General features: G+C 31.3%; 2 protein-coding genes across 3 annotated transcripts; both read right to left on the bottom strand.

The window, feature by feature from the left end:
• Window positions 1-7,651: 7,651 nt before the first annotated feature.
• Window positions 7,652-9,068, bottom strand: Syx7 (syntaxin 7). Of its 2 annotated transcripts, XM_070643158.1 has the most exons (6): window positions 8,969-9,068; window positions 8,888-8,912; window positions 8,681-8,766; window positions 8,537-8,606; window positions 7,942-8,470; window positions 7,652-7,873 (listed from the first exon to the last, which is right to left on the bottom strand). In XM_070643158.1, exons 3-6 carry the CDS (start codon window positions 8,763-8,765, stop codon window positions 7,784-7,786), a joined length of 774 nt encoding a protein of 257 aa, XP_070499259.1. In that variant the 5' UTR covers window position 8,766; window positions 8,888-8,912; window positions 8,969-9,068; the 3' UTR covers window positions 7,652-7,783. The 2 variants fall into 2 exon arrangements, with proteins under 2 accessions (XP_070499259.1, XP_070499253.1); XM_070643152.1 differs by having other exon boundaries at window positions 8,888-9,064.
• A 2,624-nt stretch (window positions 9,069-11,692) lies between these two features.
• On the bottom strand, window positions 11,693-16,064 carry LOC139091883 (prolyl 4-hydroxylase subunit alpha-1-like). Its single transcript, XM_070642130.1, has 8 exons — window positions 15,892-16,064; window positions 14,619-15,757; window positions 13,712-13,937; window positions 12,521-13,563; window positions 12,307-12,398; window positions 12,137-12,251; window positions 12,015-12,078; window positions 11,693-11,963 (listed from the first exon to the last, which is right to left on the bottom strand). The coding sequence occupies exons 1-8, from the start codon at window positions 16,059-16,061 to the stop codon at window positions 11,849-11,851; spliced, it is 2,964 nt and encodes a 987-aa protein (XP_070498231.1). The 5' UTR covers window positions 16,062-16,064; the 3' UTR covers window positions 11,693-11,848.
• Between the last annotated feature and the right edge of the window lie 415 nt (window positions 16,065-16,479).

The raw sequence follows: 16,479 nt of genomic DNA, 5'->3' as shown, positions 1-16,479 counted from the left end.
AAATTTAAAATTTCAAAAAAATTTGAAATTCAAATTTATAAAAAATCATTAAATTTGAATTTTTGAGTTTTGTTAAAATTTAATTTACAAAATTTTTAAAATTGAAATTTTGAAAAAATATTTTTTGAATTTTTAAATTTCGAAAATTTGAATTTTGAAATTTAAAATTTGAATTTTGAAAATTGTTTGAAATTTGAATTTTTGAATTCTGTTAAAATTTGAAATTTTTGGAATTTTGTAAAAATGACCAAATTTGAATTTTTGAATTCTGTTAAAATTTGAACTGTCAAAATTGTAAAAAATTGAAATTTTGAAAAAATTGTTAAATTGGAACTTTCGAATTCCTTTGAATTCGAATTTTCAAAATTCTTTGAAATTGAAAATTTGAATTGTAAAAATTGTTTAAAATTGGAATTAAGTATAACCTTTGAATTTTGTTTAAATTTACCTTTATTGCTATCCTGATTTTTGACTACATCTAAAAGCGCTTAAGTCACCAAATCGATCAAATTGAATTCTCATTAAATTTTAATTAAAATATTCAAATTTCGCCATTGGAACAACAAAAGGGGTAATATTTCATGGGAACTGTACAGATCTGTGCAGGTAGTTTATGACAGGAAGCATCATCAATTAATTTCTTTACCTACAATATCTCCACTTTGCAGACAGAATTCTTAATGAATGAATTTTTATTTACGACAACATGCTCATTCATGCCAAATGTCTTAATCAGCATTGGGGAATTTCCAAAAATATTTGAATCAAGTCTGTTCCATTTTTATATTTCTTACCTGTTTGCAAATTCCTGTAAAACTTTAGAGTCTGTAACTGTAACATTATCAAAATAATTTATGAATGAATAGTGCGTAGGCAGTAAAATATTAAAAAGTAAGAGATTAGATGCTTAAAACAGAAAGAGGATTCGTTTATTGTTTTAAGTATGGTCGTTTTTGTTTTTCTCCAATTTTTCTGACAAAAATTTCATTCATAATTATTGAAAAAAAAATCTTTCTCTTCCTTTAGTTTTGTTTTATGGCTCAACTCAACGCCCGGATATTGGGAAAATCCCGACTGTTAAGGAAATGTGCATGAGATTGGTACCAAAAATTGTTGATGTAGGACCCCATTTAGTGATGCTTATATTATTTGTGTTACACATTTCAATGAATTTATTGCCATTCCATAATAATCTCTAATCTTAAGAAGTAACAATAAATGCAGAGTTGTTTATAAATTACGTAACAATCTACTGGGGAGATCAGTCAGTGTGGGGACATTTAGTTGTGAGATTTTGCAGAAACCTAACGATTAGAGTGTATTGGCTTTGCAATCCTGATTCGTTAAAACTGGGATTAGCCCTTAAACGCATAAAGATCTGGAACTTTCAGATTTTGGAAACGAATAATAAGGATTGGGAACCTCAATAAACGGCTGAGAATAATAGCGACGACTTGAATTTGACAGAAAATAACAAGAAACAACAAGAACGGCTAGGAATGTTTTTAAACGACTGGAAGGACTGTAAATGACTAGGGACGACTTAAAACGCTAGAGAATGATTAACAACAGCTGATAACGACCAGAAATGATTAGAAGCGACTAAGAATGACAAAGAACGAATGACACTGGATGTGAACAACTACGAGCGACTAAGAAATTGGTTGGGGGGTTCTAAATGTAATTCAAACAATAAACGATTCCTTACTCTCATGAAATTTTTTGTAACTTTATGAATGTAGTTTAATTAAAACGACTTCCTTACGGATTTGTGAATTCACAATATTGTTTATTCTTTGGAGTTCAAAAAGGGTTTAAAACTATGTACAATAAATATTATTCAAATCTCAAATGAACGTTAAAACAATTTTTCGAATCACATGCTCGGTAATTTAACTCGATTTCTATAAGAACGTTTTTATAAGGTAAGGAGTGACTGCACAAATCCCTAAGAAGAAAAAAATACTTAAAAATTCGATAAATAGTACTTTACAAAATTCAAAATTAATCCCTCAATGATTTATATTGGAACCCCGTTCATAAAATTTCATTTCCCGGAAAAAGATGGCAATTCTGTGTCAAACACATGCCACCGCATACCAAAATGAGAGGTGTAGGAAAGAGTAAAATATTTTGTAGGAATGCTTAACCGCTTTATTGCTTTCGTCCATATCTGTAAATGTATCTTAACGTATAGCATAGGACACGCCCACTTAAATATAGCGCACATCATGCCATCTCTTTTCAGCAACTTGCTGCTGTTTTTATTTTCTCTCCTCATATACAGGATTTCCTCGTGCCTATATAAAAATCAAATTTTTGAATTATGGGAATTAAAGTTGCAGACTTTTATTGATTTTTTGGTACCGAAATACAAAAAAAAAGAGAATTTACAGTCAATTAATTTATTACAAGCCAATGAAATTATAATCCTTTATTTCAATCATAATCTGCAGCACATACCATAAAATATACCACACATGATGAAAATGGATATTTTGGACACTCACCATACGTAGGCTGTAAAAAATTTATGATTTTTTATTATATGTTCCGATATTATATTTTTTGTTAAAAAAATAAGTTACATAAACAAAATCATTTTTTGTTAGCCTCAATGCATGCATGTGTGGCGTCAGAGATGATGGAAAAATTCTCATGTCGATCATATATTTCTGATGCATGCCAATATCGTACAACAGATGAGAATAATTTATTTATAAACGTTTTTAATAAACATATAGCATGTAGCACCTCATAAATTGATTGAATTAATTCATGTTTTTTTGGATATGAGTGAGGAATTAATTATTTTGTTATATCCAAAAAAAATTATGATGAATGAATGAAGATGTTGCATATTTTTTTTCATGATACAGCGGTTTTCCGTGTCTGGATGCTGCTACTTTTTTTTTAAATAAATAAAAGATGTTTGTCTGTGTCAATATTATCTCTAACAATATTTTTTATTCACCTCTTAAAAATAATATTATTTAAAAATGCTGAAAAAATACAAGAAATCACAAAATATATGCCGATTGTATTTCATGTCTCTTCACTATATATTGGTCAATGAGGGGTATTTTAAAAGAAATTACTTAAAATTCTCAGAAAATATTTGAAATTACTTGCAATTATTTAAAATTTACTTATAATCCCGAACAACACAATGTGATCACCAAGGCATCGCTATGTCCCCCTAGCAGACAAGGATCATACTCAACTATGTGGTTAGATTATACTTAATCAATCATGAGTTATACGTGCTCATGAGTATACTCAATCAATATAATCGATCATGCTCAATTTTCCAAGAATATTCCTTGTATGTTCGGGTTCGCTGCAATGATCGAGCGCGAAGTTATTCTGAGAACACCATGACGGCTGATTTGAACCTGATGTTTGCCGCATTGTGCTGTTTGAGAATTACTCTTTTTGTTGACAACAGTTATACTTGTTTATATTTAGAATTTTTCTAAGAGTTTTTAGCAATTATTCACCAACCAACGCAGGACAAATTCAGATTATAGACTTTTGTTGAAATAACATGACATTCGGGTAATTCTTTAGAATTCAATTCGAATCTATGTCGATCTTATTGTATAAAGGATTTCTGAGCTCACGAAATAAGGTGTTAACATATTTGACTGGAGCTACTCTATACTAGCATTAATGAATATGCAATTAAACTTCAAAGTTGCCAGTTCATCAAGTTAATCTTAAGCAAATTTATTGCCAAGTTGAATTGATATCGACTGACTAAAACAGGTTCCTAGTGAATGCAGCAACTGACAAACAATAATATCTAAAAAATCGATTTTAAAAAGCTACAAATATTGAAAAACAATCTCAAGTATTTTTGCACACAAAAATAAATATTTTCTTGATAGTCTAATAGTATCTCAGGATGTCATTAAAAATAATATTTGAGAGAAAAAGGTAATTTCAAAAGTTATTATAGAGAAAGTGTAATGACACAGAAGTACAAACAAAGAAATCATTTCTGTTATTTTTATGACGAATAATTTGATTACATTTCTCAGGCAATTTAATGAGTGAACTTGTATGAACTTTTAATGGATGTATGTATTCATATGTGAGCTGTTTTGCAGTTTGTTGGAGTTTGATCTAATAGAGCTGCATTTCAGATTTTTAGTTCCGAAAATGGCCAGTTATCCTGGTAAGTCACATGATACTCTTAGGTATGTTCAATCAAGTCTAGAATGGTAGGATTCGAACCGACGAACCTCGCTTTACCACACCGAATTTGAGCCTTGTGTTCTTACCGATTATCTACAAAAACACGTAACTGTATAAATATAAATCTTCAATTAAATGGTCATCAATATTATAAATCTTTTGTAACACCGGAACCATTAGCACAATCCGTTGGATAATTGAAAAATTCCCACCTAAAATTAAACATTCTTTCGTCGTGGATGTTCACATTATCTACAGCACGATTAGTATAAAAGAATCGATCCATTTCAGTTAAGAAAATAAATAAAAATATATCAATTTAGGATAAGCGAAGCGGAAGCGACGAATCTTTAATTTCAAACAAATAAACGATAGATGCGAAGGAAGTGATGAGCGCGGAGATTATGATAATAATGAGGAATCAATAGAATCGATTGGTAGTTCTCACATGTATTAGAAAGAGATTTTGCATGGTAAGTAAAGTTAATTCCATTTACCAATGTGCAAATTTCCTTTTTTACTGGATGTCCCTATTATCCAAATTATTCAGCATTATTGGCACAACAAAAGGAAGCAAGAAAGGAAAGTAACAAAAAAAAATGAAAGATAAACATGCAGAAATAATTGTGTGGTCATGATTCTTGAATTTTCTACACCTTTTTTAAATCCCATTTTGTCTCCTTTCATGCCACAATGAGGTTTGACTAAAAGTAAACAACATCAATACTTTTGTGTCACTGAATGACTTTTTAAATATAATTTCTTCATTCTTTAAGGTTTAATATCTCACATATTCAATTTCTCAATGTTTACTTTTAACGTCATCATCATTATCGATGTCATGACCAAGTTAAAGAATATTTTTGGCATAGGACAAAGAAGAATTGAGGAATAATGGCTAGCTATGTGTGAGGTGGGTGTTAAAAATAAACAAGTCAAAAATATATTTTTTTACTGTATTTTAGCAAAGAAGGAAGTCTGTGATGCTGTCAGTTTGTCTTTCTCAGAGTCTATCTGTAGTTTTGGAGTAAAGATTCATCTCAGGTATTTATCCGTATAGAAGTGAATCTGCCAGGGAGAGATCAAGACTTCTGTGGACAATTGTTTATGTTAAGTGATGTGAATTTGGGAAGTATGACGTCCAACAACTTTGAAAGAGAATTGGAATTTGTCTCAAGTCAACGGAAACAGTCTTCTGACACAGATTCTTACCTGTCAACAGATGACAGATTCCTGTCATCGCAGTCCGAGCGAACGTAGCATTGCGGAGTCTTTTTCATTTGTGTCGCTTGAGTAGCTCTGCCTTGAAAAGCAATTCCGTCAAACTACCTTTTAAAATATCAAAATTCAAATCTTTGTTTACAATAAGAATTTTTCTTTTGTTTATTAAAATTTAACTTACCTTGACATAATTGTATATCACTTTATCGATCTTTTGATAGTATACAGCTCAAAGTTATGTATTAAAACTATTATATGCTTGTTAAACGTCGAGAAAGTACTTTAATTCATAAATTTGCAATTTTCAAAAATGCTCTGAAATTTCAAAAACTTTGACTGCGACAAATTTTCAAAAACTAATTTGACCGTTATTTTTCAAATATTTTTGGACCGTTAATGTCTAATTTTTGAACATTCTTTCCTCATCAAGTCTGTAACTAAAATGCGCCTCAGTCACAAATGAATGACTCTATACTAGCATTTTATTCCTCATCATCTACGCATTGATTTTCATTTCCACACTCTCAAATCTGTCAAATGTCCACTTGAATATTTTCTTTAATTTAATATACGTCCAGAATGTTTTGATAGGATTGAAACGAGAAAATAGAATGAATAATTTTTCATCGAAGAATTTCTTATTTCTAATGAATGTCATCATAAAATGAAAATCGCTTCAAGTGGCATATTCAGGATGGATGTTTACTTTTCATTTTCCTTTGAAGTAAAGCTTCCATTGAATATTGATCAACAGATGTCGAAGACAAATTTCTGTTTTTGGGGAATCTATCATTATTGGAATGGATTTATGATTTATGTTTTTAATATATTTATATCTTTTCAATCAAGCATGTTTAGTCCATATTTTGAGGTCTCTTTCAGAGAATCACGTTTGAATTTGTTATAGACATGAAATGGCCTTTTAGTGCCTTTTTAGTGGGTTTGATGTTTATTTCCTGCCTTTTGATTACTGTGGATTTCGTACTTAAAAAAACATTCAATCAATGTCAGCAATGACATTCTAAACATCTATAATTGGAATGGCAAGTTCCCGCCAAAGTGAAAACTTGAAGGCGAATCTATGTCTATGGACTTCTGTTAATGTTCTTTTAATGCTTGCAAAATGGATAGCAGAGAAATATAAATAAAGGACCAAATCCTTATTCTTTCTTGCATACTTTAGTCGGGTTACTTGCTGAACACTTGGATTAAAAGAGCATCTTCCTCATAGCTTCTTGAAGACAGCACTTAGAGTACATGACCCTCAAAGATCTCAAATGTTATTCAGATTGGACCATTTTGCTGACAAAGTCATCGACTTACATAGATCAGTGGAACTTCGGTTACAACAAAATGCTCTCCATCTGACGCTGTTGCTGGCTCTGTCAATTAGTTTTTACAAATTTTCTGTTCGCGCGTTGAGCTGACATTCCATCATCACTGTTCTGTGCCAAGAAGCTTTTGGAGTTCCTGGTCGCGATCAGTGGTGGACAGGCTTTTGTTTTGAGTGGCACGCTTTGGTTTTATGCCTCGACCAAAACCGTACACGACATACATTGATGCCGATTCATATCATCCAAAAAATATTGGCAGCAATCTAGTGTGCCCTGACACACAGGTTGCCCACCAATAACTTAATTAAAACAGATCAAAGCTAGAGATGAGTCAAATGGAGTAAAAGGACATCATAGTTGAAAGTACAATCCACAAATTATCAACATTCATGGTCATCAAGTCATCAGTTATACACGATATGGAAGAATCCAGTCATTAGACAAACTAGATCATAATCAAAATATTTTAGATTCGTTAAATGTGAATAATTTATTTTACGAAAATTTCTAAGAACATATCCAATATATAAAGAACTTTACAATTTGAGTGAGTAACCCCATCAATCCTTTCTTTTTCTATGTATTTACATAAATTATGTTTTTTTTTTTTCTTTATTAATAAAGAAATAATGGATATAATTAAATTATAATGTATGACATTGCATTTTTTTTCATAGACAATTCTTTATCTGCCGTACTTCCATCAATCATTGATAATAATTGATAACAAAATAAAATTAATTTTAATTAATACATAAAGTAAGTGGGGAAGTAGAATAGAAACATAGCTAAACATATAATATGATTGATTTTGCGTTAGTTAAGCAGAGCTTGATGTCGACTCGACTTCACATCCCGAGCATTTGAGTTTACTCATTCGCACTTATTCAAGGTAAGTATGCTCATTGTCTGCTAGGCATTCAAGTCGACTTCAAGCTCTAGTCACAAGTAATAAACCTTAAGAATAAATCAATGGAAATATTAGAATGATACTTTAAAAGTGAGGATTACAAGCACTACTAATTATTTTAATTTCGGAAGAATATAAGTAAAAGAATAACAGCCACAATTGTTGCAAGAATCAATGCCAATATCAACTTTTTCTTCCTTGCTTGGTTCTAAAATAGAAAAAAATTTTAATTGAATTAGATTGGATAACAACATAAATCCATAACTCATAACTTACACTGTAATGACTCGCACGTCGTAATTGTTCAGTTCCATCTTGCACAAAAACGCTTGCATTTTCAACGGAAGCCTCTATCGAATCGATTGTTTGACCTTGCTCGTACACTAATGCACCTAACTTTTTATAAATTTCATTAACACCTACAATATTCTCCTCTAATTCTCTTATCGTTCGTTCCTGATCCTCCAATGCCTGTAAATCAATTTCTTCTTGTTGAAGCTGTGCTTGTGTCTGTCCTCTGCTCTCAACAAAATTATTCTCAAATGGTGAATCTGAATAACTGTTACTGTTTTTACTAGACGGCGGCTTTGGAATCGAAATATGTGCTTTCGATTGCCGAACTGCATTTTTTTCCAACTCAACAGTTTTCTTTTGAACAGCTTGAAATGCCGTTAATGCAGCAGTAAACTCATCGACCAAACGATCTCTTTGAATCTTTAAATGACGATCCTTACAATTTACAATATCTTTGAATGATGCATCAGTATCCTTTATTAATTGTTGAGTATAAGTTCTAATTTGATGTCTGAAATGAATTGGGGATGTGTCAAGTCATTAAATTGTTATTATGTGATTTTATTGATTTACTTACAGTTGCTGTCTTATTTCTGGAGTCTCTTGGGCAGTTCCAACCTGATTTACCATACGATTCATAGACGAAACTGTAATTTAATACGGAAAACAGTGATTAATTATTTATTTCAAGTGACAAATCATAAAGGAATTAATAACTTACCATTTTGATAAATTTTTTGTACGCTGGTACTGATAAATTGAGAATGACGTTGAAAATCGGCATCACTGCTATCGTATGAATTCATTCTATAAAGAGATTGATAATTGGAACTTAATGAAATAAACAATAGAAGAGATTAATCAAGATGATTCATCAATCCAATTTTAATACTTTTCACATATCGTACTTAATTGCTCGGTTACTTACGTTGATTTGATGATGTTTTAACAATCTATGTATTCAAATGCTAGATTATAATTAGTTTACAGCAGATTTTTTATCGTTTACCTTGCTTATAGACCATTAAATTAATTTATTTCTTGTATGAAAAATGTATGTACTCTTTACTTTGTTTTTGTTTTAGCCAAGGGCTGAACACTTTTGTGATTTGCACAATTTTACGTTACTGTTCCACCCTTGATAACTGCTGATATTCCCCTGCATTACATAGGAAGAAATTCAAATATTTTTAATACGTTATTTCAATTTTTATGTTTTTAGTCACTTTTGAAGGTTTATGCAGTGATTTTTTGATAAACATATCAAATGAAAGTGAAGAACAGTTACAGAAGCATCTAAAAACATTGCAAAACTCTTTAATTAACGATAATTTTAATAAAATTGAAAGTCAAGTGAAACTTCGACCAACCCCTCTCAAAAATTCAAAATAAATTTGACCGTTGGTCGGTTTAGAAGGCCAGTAACATGAACTAGATCTTTATATGCAAGCATAAAAATCTCTGCGCAAAATCTTTTCTCATATTACACCATAAAATTTTTTGCAAAGTTTACAAGGATATACTTTTATAAATTTTTAACTTCCAAAACAAACTGTGTACGGCTTAATTTATATTTAATAAACAATAATTTATATGAATTTTTTGATGAAGCCAAAAAGTTAAGAAGTAGAGCTTTAAAGCTCATTTTAAGTAATCAAGTAAATACGATTCAATTAAACAAACAATGAATTGGACAAAACTAACATTAAAAGTGCTAATTATTTCGTACGCATTATGGAGATTTGTCCTAAGTTCACATCATATAATAATTAATAACATGGCCATGACGTCCAAGACGATGTTAAGCTACTCAATTTTTGCAATGAATTTGCTTTTGTTAACTGGAACTTTGACAGAATCGAAATTCTTCCTGGAGATCTGGATGATATGTTTTATCTTAAAGTTCGGGGCAATTATCTTTTCTGTGTTTGATTTCGATGCCGAAAAGCATACAATATTCCATAACCATTTAGTGATAAATACAATAATTACTTCAAGTGAGTTGTGCCTTAATGACCTTAATTTTTAATTTTGTTAACCTTCGGAATTAAATTAAATCCTTGGATTAAAAATTTAACCCCCGGATTAAAAATTTAATTCCAAAAGTGACAATTAACCTTTGATTTGAGTTTTTAATCCAAGAATTTTTTTAATCATAAGATTAAAAATTTAAACCTTGGATTAAAAATTTAAGTCCTGACACCAAAATTCAATTTTCTTTACAGTTATTCAAGTAATAGTTTTAGTTTTGGTCATGAAACTTTATAAAACAATCAATGAGGAGGATAAGCCATTAGACACATACAGTTGCTCCGAGAGTCCACAAGAAAAGAAAACTTATGAATTCTCATCACGGAGAGAACATGATAATCCCCAAATAGAAGGTGCTGTTTCTTTTGAACCTTGTTTTTTCATACTTGCTAATTAAAGTCATAAAATGATATGTAACGAAACTGGTAAATTTGTTAACCTATTATACAACTTTTTTGATTAATTCCATAGTTGTAAATTATTATGAATGAATAACTACCTAAAAATAAATTATGACGATATTTATACAGTGGGTAAAATACTTCCCTAATATTTTGAATGTACATTTGTTGTCTTTTCTTCATAATCAACTTCCATTATTCATTAGCAGCGACTTTCAACATGAATTTAGGTAAGAAATAGGATCTGAGGAGTATCTACACTTAGTGTCTGACACACCTGTGACTGGGGCATATAGCAAGACTCATAGTCAGCAGTATTAGAATGCAGACTAAGTTTTGGTTTGAGAAAAGAGAACCGAAATGACTGTATGGCATAGTCAAAAGTAGTCTTGTGTCAAGCAGTCATTTGAACACTCTAATTAGAATCAGTGTTCATGTCAGTTCTCGTTCAATAATTCGGTAAGTTACAATATATTCAGATCGATCCAGTAAAAGAGATTCGATCCCAGAAGCTCGAATTGAACATCAACTATCCTGACTCGTCCTTTGCTAAGTGAGCTATTAAGACACAATTGCTTCTACAATCCTAATGAAAACTTTAGGTCTAGCCTTGAGCTGAAGGACTGGTGAACCCTCACTCGTGTAACTATACCCAAATACTTAGATCCAGTTTCATAATTCCGAGCTGTTACTCATTAATCAACCGGCAAACACCTTCACAGCATCAAGAATAGAAGCAACCTTACTATTATTTTCCTACACAATACATCTTCTTTATAAGCTGGAAAAAAAGTATTTTGTGTACTCAAGTGTCACACATTAAGTAATTCAGTTTCAAATGATGTTTTCATCATTCGCGAACAAAATTCCAACAAAATGTGTAGCCTGAAAGGGTTTCTTGCTGTAGGATGTATAATATTAAGCTTCTTATCAATTTTAGAAATAATTTATACAGTGACTTTTGTGATTAAGTACTTTGAAGAGTTTACAAACTTCAATTTAACAATTACGGCAATTCTGAACATTGCCATAGTATTTTTTGGAATTTCCATGATAATTGGTGTAGTTAAGTCTAATGTTGGAGTTCTTGTCGCTTGTCTCATCTACTTTTTGATGGAATTTGGAAGATGCCTAGTTGCTAGCTATGACATATGCAATCATGATTCGGAAACATTTGAAAAGATTTTTGTGCTTTTTGATACTGGTATGTATGATATCAAGCTGTTCAGTTATTATCGTCGCTCTTAAGGAGTGTAATCTAATAATTGAACAGCAACAACATCCAAAAAACATTATATCTATTAAAGATCATTCATATTCACAGGTTTATTAGTGGCAATTCTAATATTCTTATCATCGCTCATAGTTCTCACAAAAATACAGCATAATTACAAAACGATTTCCCTCATTGGAAGAACAATAGCATTAAATCATGAAGTCAATAAAACATCAAGATTCTAAATATCAATTCCATAGTCCTTTAAGTTGTATAATTTGAAGTAATACTTCTCGTCTGGATGTTTTGGTGTCAATTCGCAAGGTCTTGCATATTCCTGTCCATATTCTCGAATCCTAAAAGATTTATTAGATATTATGTTAATCCACTGTTTAACAATTACTTACCATTTATTAGCAACCCATTTACTTCCAACCAGAACAGGACATGCAGCATGACGTGTTAACACTTCTACAATTAAAGAAAAAGCTTAAAAATTAAAGGATATACAGCTTGACTAAAATTGTACCTCGATCACCAGACGAACTCAAATTGTACCAAAAAGCAGCAGTGCCTTTAACAGGAGGGACATAAACGCGAAGTAAAGGAAAGACAGTTCCACCTCCTTTTTCGACATCTGAAAGCTACAATAAACTTTTTTTAATTACTTAAATTAAAATAAATAAATTAACAGCATACATAAACCAATGTAGTTGCTATTCTATTTCCAGTATTGCCTGAAAATATTTGACCAACATCAGCATAATCATGATGAGCTCCATAAAATCCTCCTGAAAAAACAATAGTTAGATTAATATTAGTGTACTTAAGGTTTGTTTACAAATGAAATCCATCCTAGCCTAATGTTAGTCATCATAAGTCATCGACCTCAAATCTACATTTATCCACTTACCAATTCCATAATTTTGTATCTGCCATCTTTCTGAAGTTTTCATCTCCAACCCGGTCATGTCATTGACCCTGTTAGTGAGTGTTTGAAAAATTTTATCCTTCCAGTCATCTGGCCAACTCAATTTAGCGACTCGTACTCTAGACACCATTGAGGTCTGATTCATTCCCATTACTTCAGCTCTACGTAAACTTTCACGGGCAAGTCTCTTTAATGTCTCGATTTCCTTATCAGAAATTACATCAACGTAGATGGCAACGAATGGATCTAAATTTGCTTCAGCAAGCTTAAATGGTGCAATTTTTGTAAAGGCTGTCTTTGAGACATAACGACAATGAAGCTTTGATGATTCTGAAATGGGCTTTTTTACTTCTTGTCGGCATGCTTTGCTGTATATCATGCCTTCTTTTGCTTTTGTATATTGGGATCCTTTAAGTGATTGTGGGTCGTGCATTGGTTCCATATGATCACTTTTATCATTAAATAATGACAAAAGTTCGATGTTCATCCTCGTTGCATCATATTTAGGATAGGAAGGATTAATATGGTAAATTTCATCGAGTACTTCGACTGCTTCATCAAATTTGGATGTTGAGTTGTAAATTTCTAAAAGCTCTTCCAAAAAGCTCAATCTGGTTTTTTGATCATATTTTTGGCTCAATTCTTTAGCCGCTTTAAAGTATTCAAAAGTGTATTTCACATCAAAATTTTTCATCTCATTAGCAAGCACGATCAAATCAGAAAGTGGCAATTCTCGTCTGTATCTCTTATTTTGAATTATTCCTCTAGCTAGATCTTCACTTTTTAGCTCGTATGCATGTTGTAAGCGATAAAGTCCTTCCGTAGCACCGGTTAGTTCACTTTCTGGAAGTTTTATTTTTTCTAAATTTTCAGTAAATTTGGTCCTAAATTCCAAACTTTTTTGAACAGCATTCACATCATGTGTTAAACGTTTGATTAAGGAGAATGCATTCAAAGGATTGAATATGTAACTGTCAATATCTTTGTTGATCAGTTCGTGGTCATCTTTTATATTCCTTAATAATCTAAATTGGAAATAATTTTATCAGTGTTTATTGTAAAAAACTTTAAAAAGGGTTTGAAACTATGAAAACAGGGTAAATCAACTAAAAAAGGTTTTCACCCTCAAAAAAGGGTTGAAATGAGAAAATTCAAAAATAAAGTAACCATTACTTTTTAACAAACAAATAATTTTTCTCCAATTCCTCTGACAAATCTTGAAGTGAGCTCAAAAATTCTTTATCATTCCTTAACAAGTTTCTCAGCTCATCAGTCGATGAAAAAAATTCACTAAATGCACAATTTATAAACGTGGCAAAAAAAATCCAAATTATGACTTTCATTATTACAAAGCTTACTGACACACTAAATTCATTTAATGAAATTTGTTTTGATGAACATCAAGTTGAACTTCTTATCATGAAGTTTGACGATACATGTGTACATTTTGATATCTGAAAACGTGTCCTCACCAACTATAACATTGATGATAATAATTGCCAATTATTATTATTGACTTTTTTAAAATTGTTATGTCATTTTTAACCAGAATTAATTTTTATTTATAGATTTAAATCTATAAGATATAATATTTGTTCCTGTAGTCGTCATCAGTTGGCTTTTCAGTTAGCTCACAAGGTCGCAAAAATTCTTGTCCGTACTCGTGTAGCCTTGAGAATAAAGATGGAAATTATTCAAAAATCTTTAATTAAATTTAATTCTCACCATTTATTAGCTACCCATTTGCTGCCTATTAGAACTGGACATGCAGCATGTAACGTGAGAAATTCTGCATAAATTAAATTTTATGGTTAGCCCGAAATCCTTATATATTATGTAAACTGACCTCTGTGACCTGATGAGCTCAAATTATACCAAAATGCTGCGGTTCCTTTTCGAGGTGGAATATTAATTCTCAGAAATGGAAACGCTGTATCGCCTCCTTTCTCAACATCGCTGAGCTGTAAATAAATGCATCATTATGTCTAATCTGGTTTGAGTTACTCGAATGGCTTGATGTAGCAACTAGTGCAGCGCTACTCAACTGTTACACAACATGTCGCTCTGATTTTATACTCACATAAAACAATAATTGGAACGGTTGTTGCTATTCGGTTTCCTGTGCTTGATTTTAAGTCCTGATTCTTTCCAAAAAAATCAAAGTGAGGGATGTAATGACCACCTATTCCATAATTCTGAATCTGCCATGTCTCAGCTGTTTCCATGCTTAAACCGCTCATATCTGCAACTCGTGCATTTATGTCGTCAATTACTTTATGTGATCCATCGTAATGCCAGCTAATCTTTGCTACTCTTAAATTTGAACCACTTACAGATGAGCTTTTGTTAAAGACTTCTGCTCGTAAAAGTCGAAAAGCTGACAATGTCTTAAGAGTTTCAATTTCTTTATCAGATATAATTTCATGAAATAAAACTAAGTACGGATCTAAATTCATTACTTCAATTTTGAAGGGTGCGATTTTTGTGAATGGTGTTTTTGCCTGCATGAAGCAGAACAGTTTGGATATTGTCGATGCATTTTGTTTCCTTTGACCTCGGCATGTTTGTGCAAGGATTAAAGAACTTTTCTCATCTGTATAGTGAGATCCAGTAAGATTTTCGTCCGACTTATTTTTAGTAATTTTTTCATCAAATAATGCAGCTATTTCCATCTCCAATTTTATAGCTTCCAATTCATCATTATTAGGTTTTATCTTCAGAATTTCATCGACTATGGCAATCGCTGCTGTATAATTTTTTGTAATTCTGTAATTTTTCAGCAGTTCTTTCAAAATATCCAAAGTTGAGATTTCTTGTGTCCTTTGGTTTACATCTAGTGCCAATGATAAATATTCTGTCCCATACGCGATGTCCCATTTTGTTATGTATTTCCCAAAGGTAAATAATTCATCTGCTGTCAATTCCTTTCGAATCTTTTTGTCATCTATTATTCCCTTAGAAAGGTTAATACTTTTAAGGTCATAAGTCTTTTGTAATCTAATATATCCTTCAATAGCACCTTCAAAATCAGACAATGGAAGCATGTCATTCAGTAATCTTTGATGAAAGTCTTTCAGTTTTCTTTTCAATTCATTGTCTATACTTTCTAAATCATGCGACAGTCTTTTAATAAGTAAACAAGAATTCAAAGGATTTACTACATATTGTTCTGGATCTTTTGAGAATGCTTCATGCTCTTCTTCCAGTGACCTTAATTTTCTGAATGGAAGAAACTCAAATTAATGCATACAATCAAAAACATAAGTTAATTTAGGGGTTGTCCATAAAAATTGGGACTACTTGAATCTACAAACATCATCAGTCTGAATACTAGACGACATGCGATATTATACCTTTCCATACCCATAAAGTATTCCTTTAAAGTCTTCACAAAAAGCTTGTATTCTCTTAATAATGAGCTTTCATTTTCAATTAACAGCTTTAGATGCTCAACAGATGAATACATATCGGCTAATGCATTAAAAATTAGTCCCGTAAAAATCATAGACCTAAAGAACTGCATTGTTCAATTATTGAATGTTTACTAATTTATATTATATTTATCCTTGTCCACAAAAATCACAAATATTCTTATCTTCATGTTTTTGGAAATTAGACATGTTGATGAAATAGACAGTTCTATGCAGTTGTATGCTTATCTGAATTCTATGCTTACCCCCCTTTCTCCTCCTGTCACAAAATATCAGATCCCCCCATTGAAAACTGGAACTGATGACATTTTAATACAGTTTAAATTGCCATCAATCATTTCAGTCTTCATCACTGCTCAAATATTGACATTGAAACATAACGGCCAAAAAAAATTTAAAAAACTTAACCAAAAAATCCAAGAAAAAATTCTTCAATTTTGTCAATTTTAAAGTTTATTAACGCGCAATTAAATATTTTTATGACACAAAAACAATCTCGAAAAGCTGAGG

This window comes from Chironomus tepperi, unplaced genomic scaffold (genome assembly GCF_022539635.2).
Source record: "Chironomus tepperi strain 1889 unplaced genomic scaffold, CSIRO-AGI_Ctep_v1 contig_16, whole genome shotgun sequence".
NCBI classification, from domain to species: Eukaryota; Metazoa; Arthropoda; class Insecta; order Diptera; family Chironomidae; genus Chironomus; species Chironomus tepperi.
Note: the sequence above shows the minus strand (reverse complement) of the source record. Positions and strands in the feature narration are given on the sequence as shown.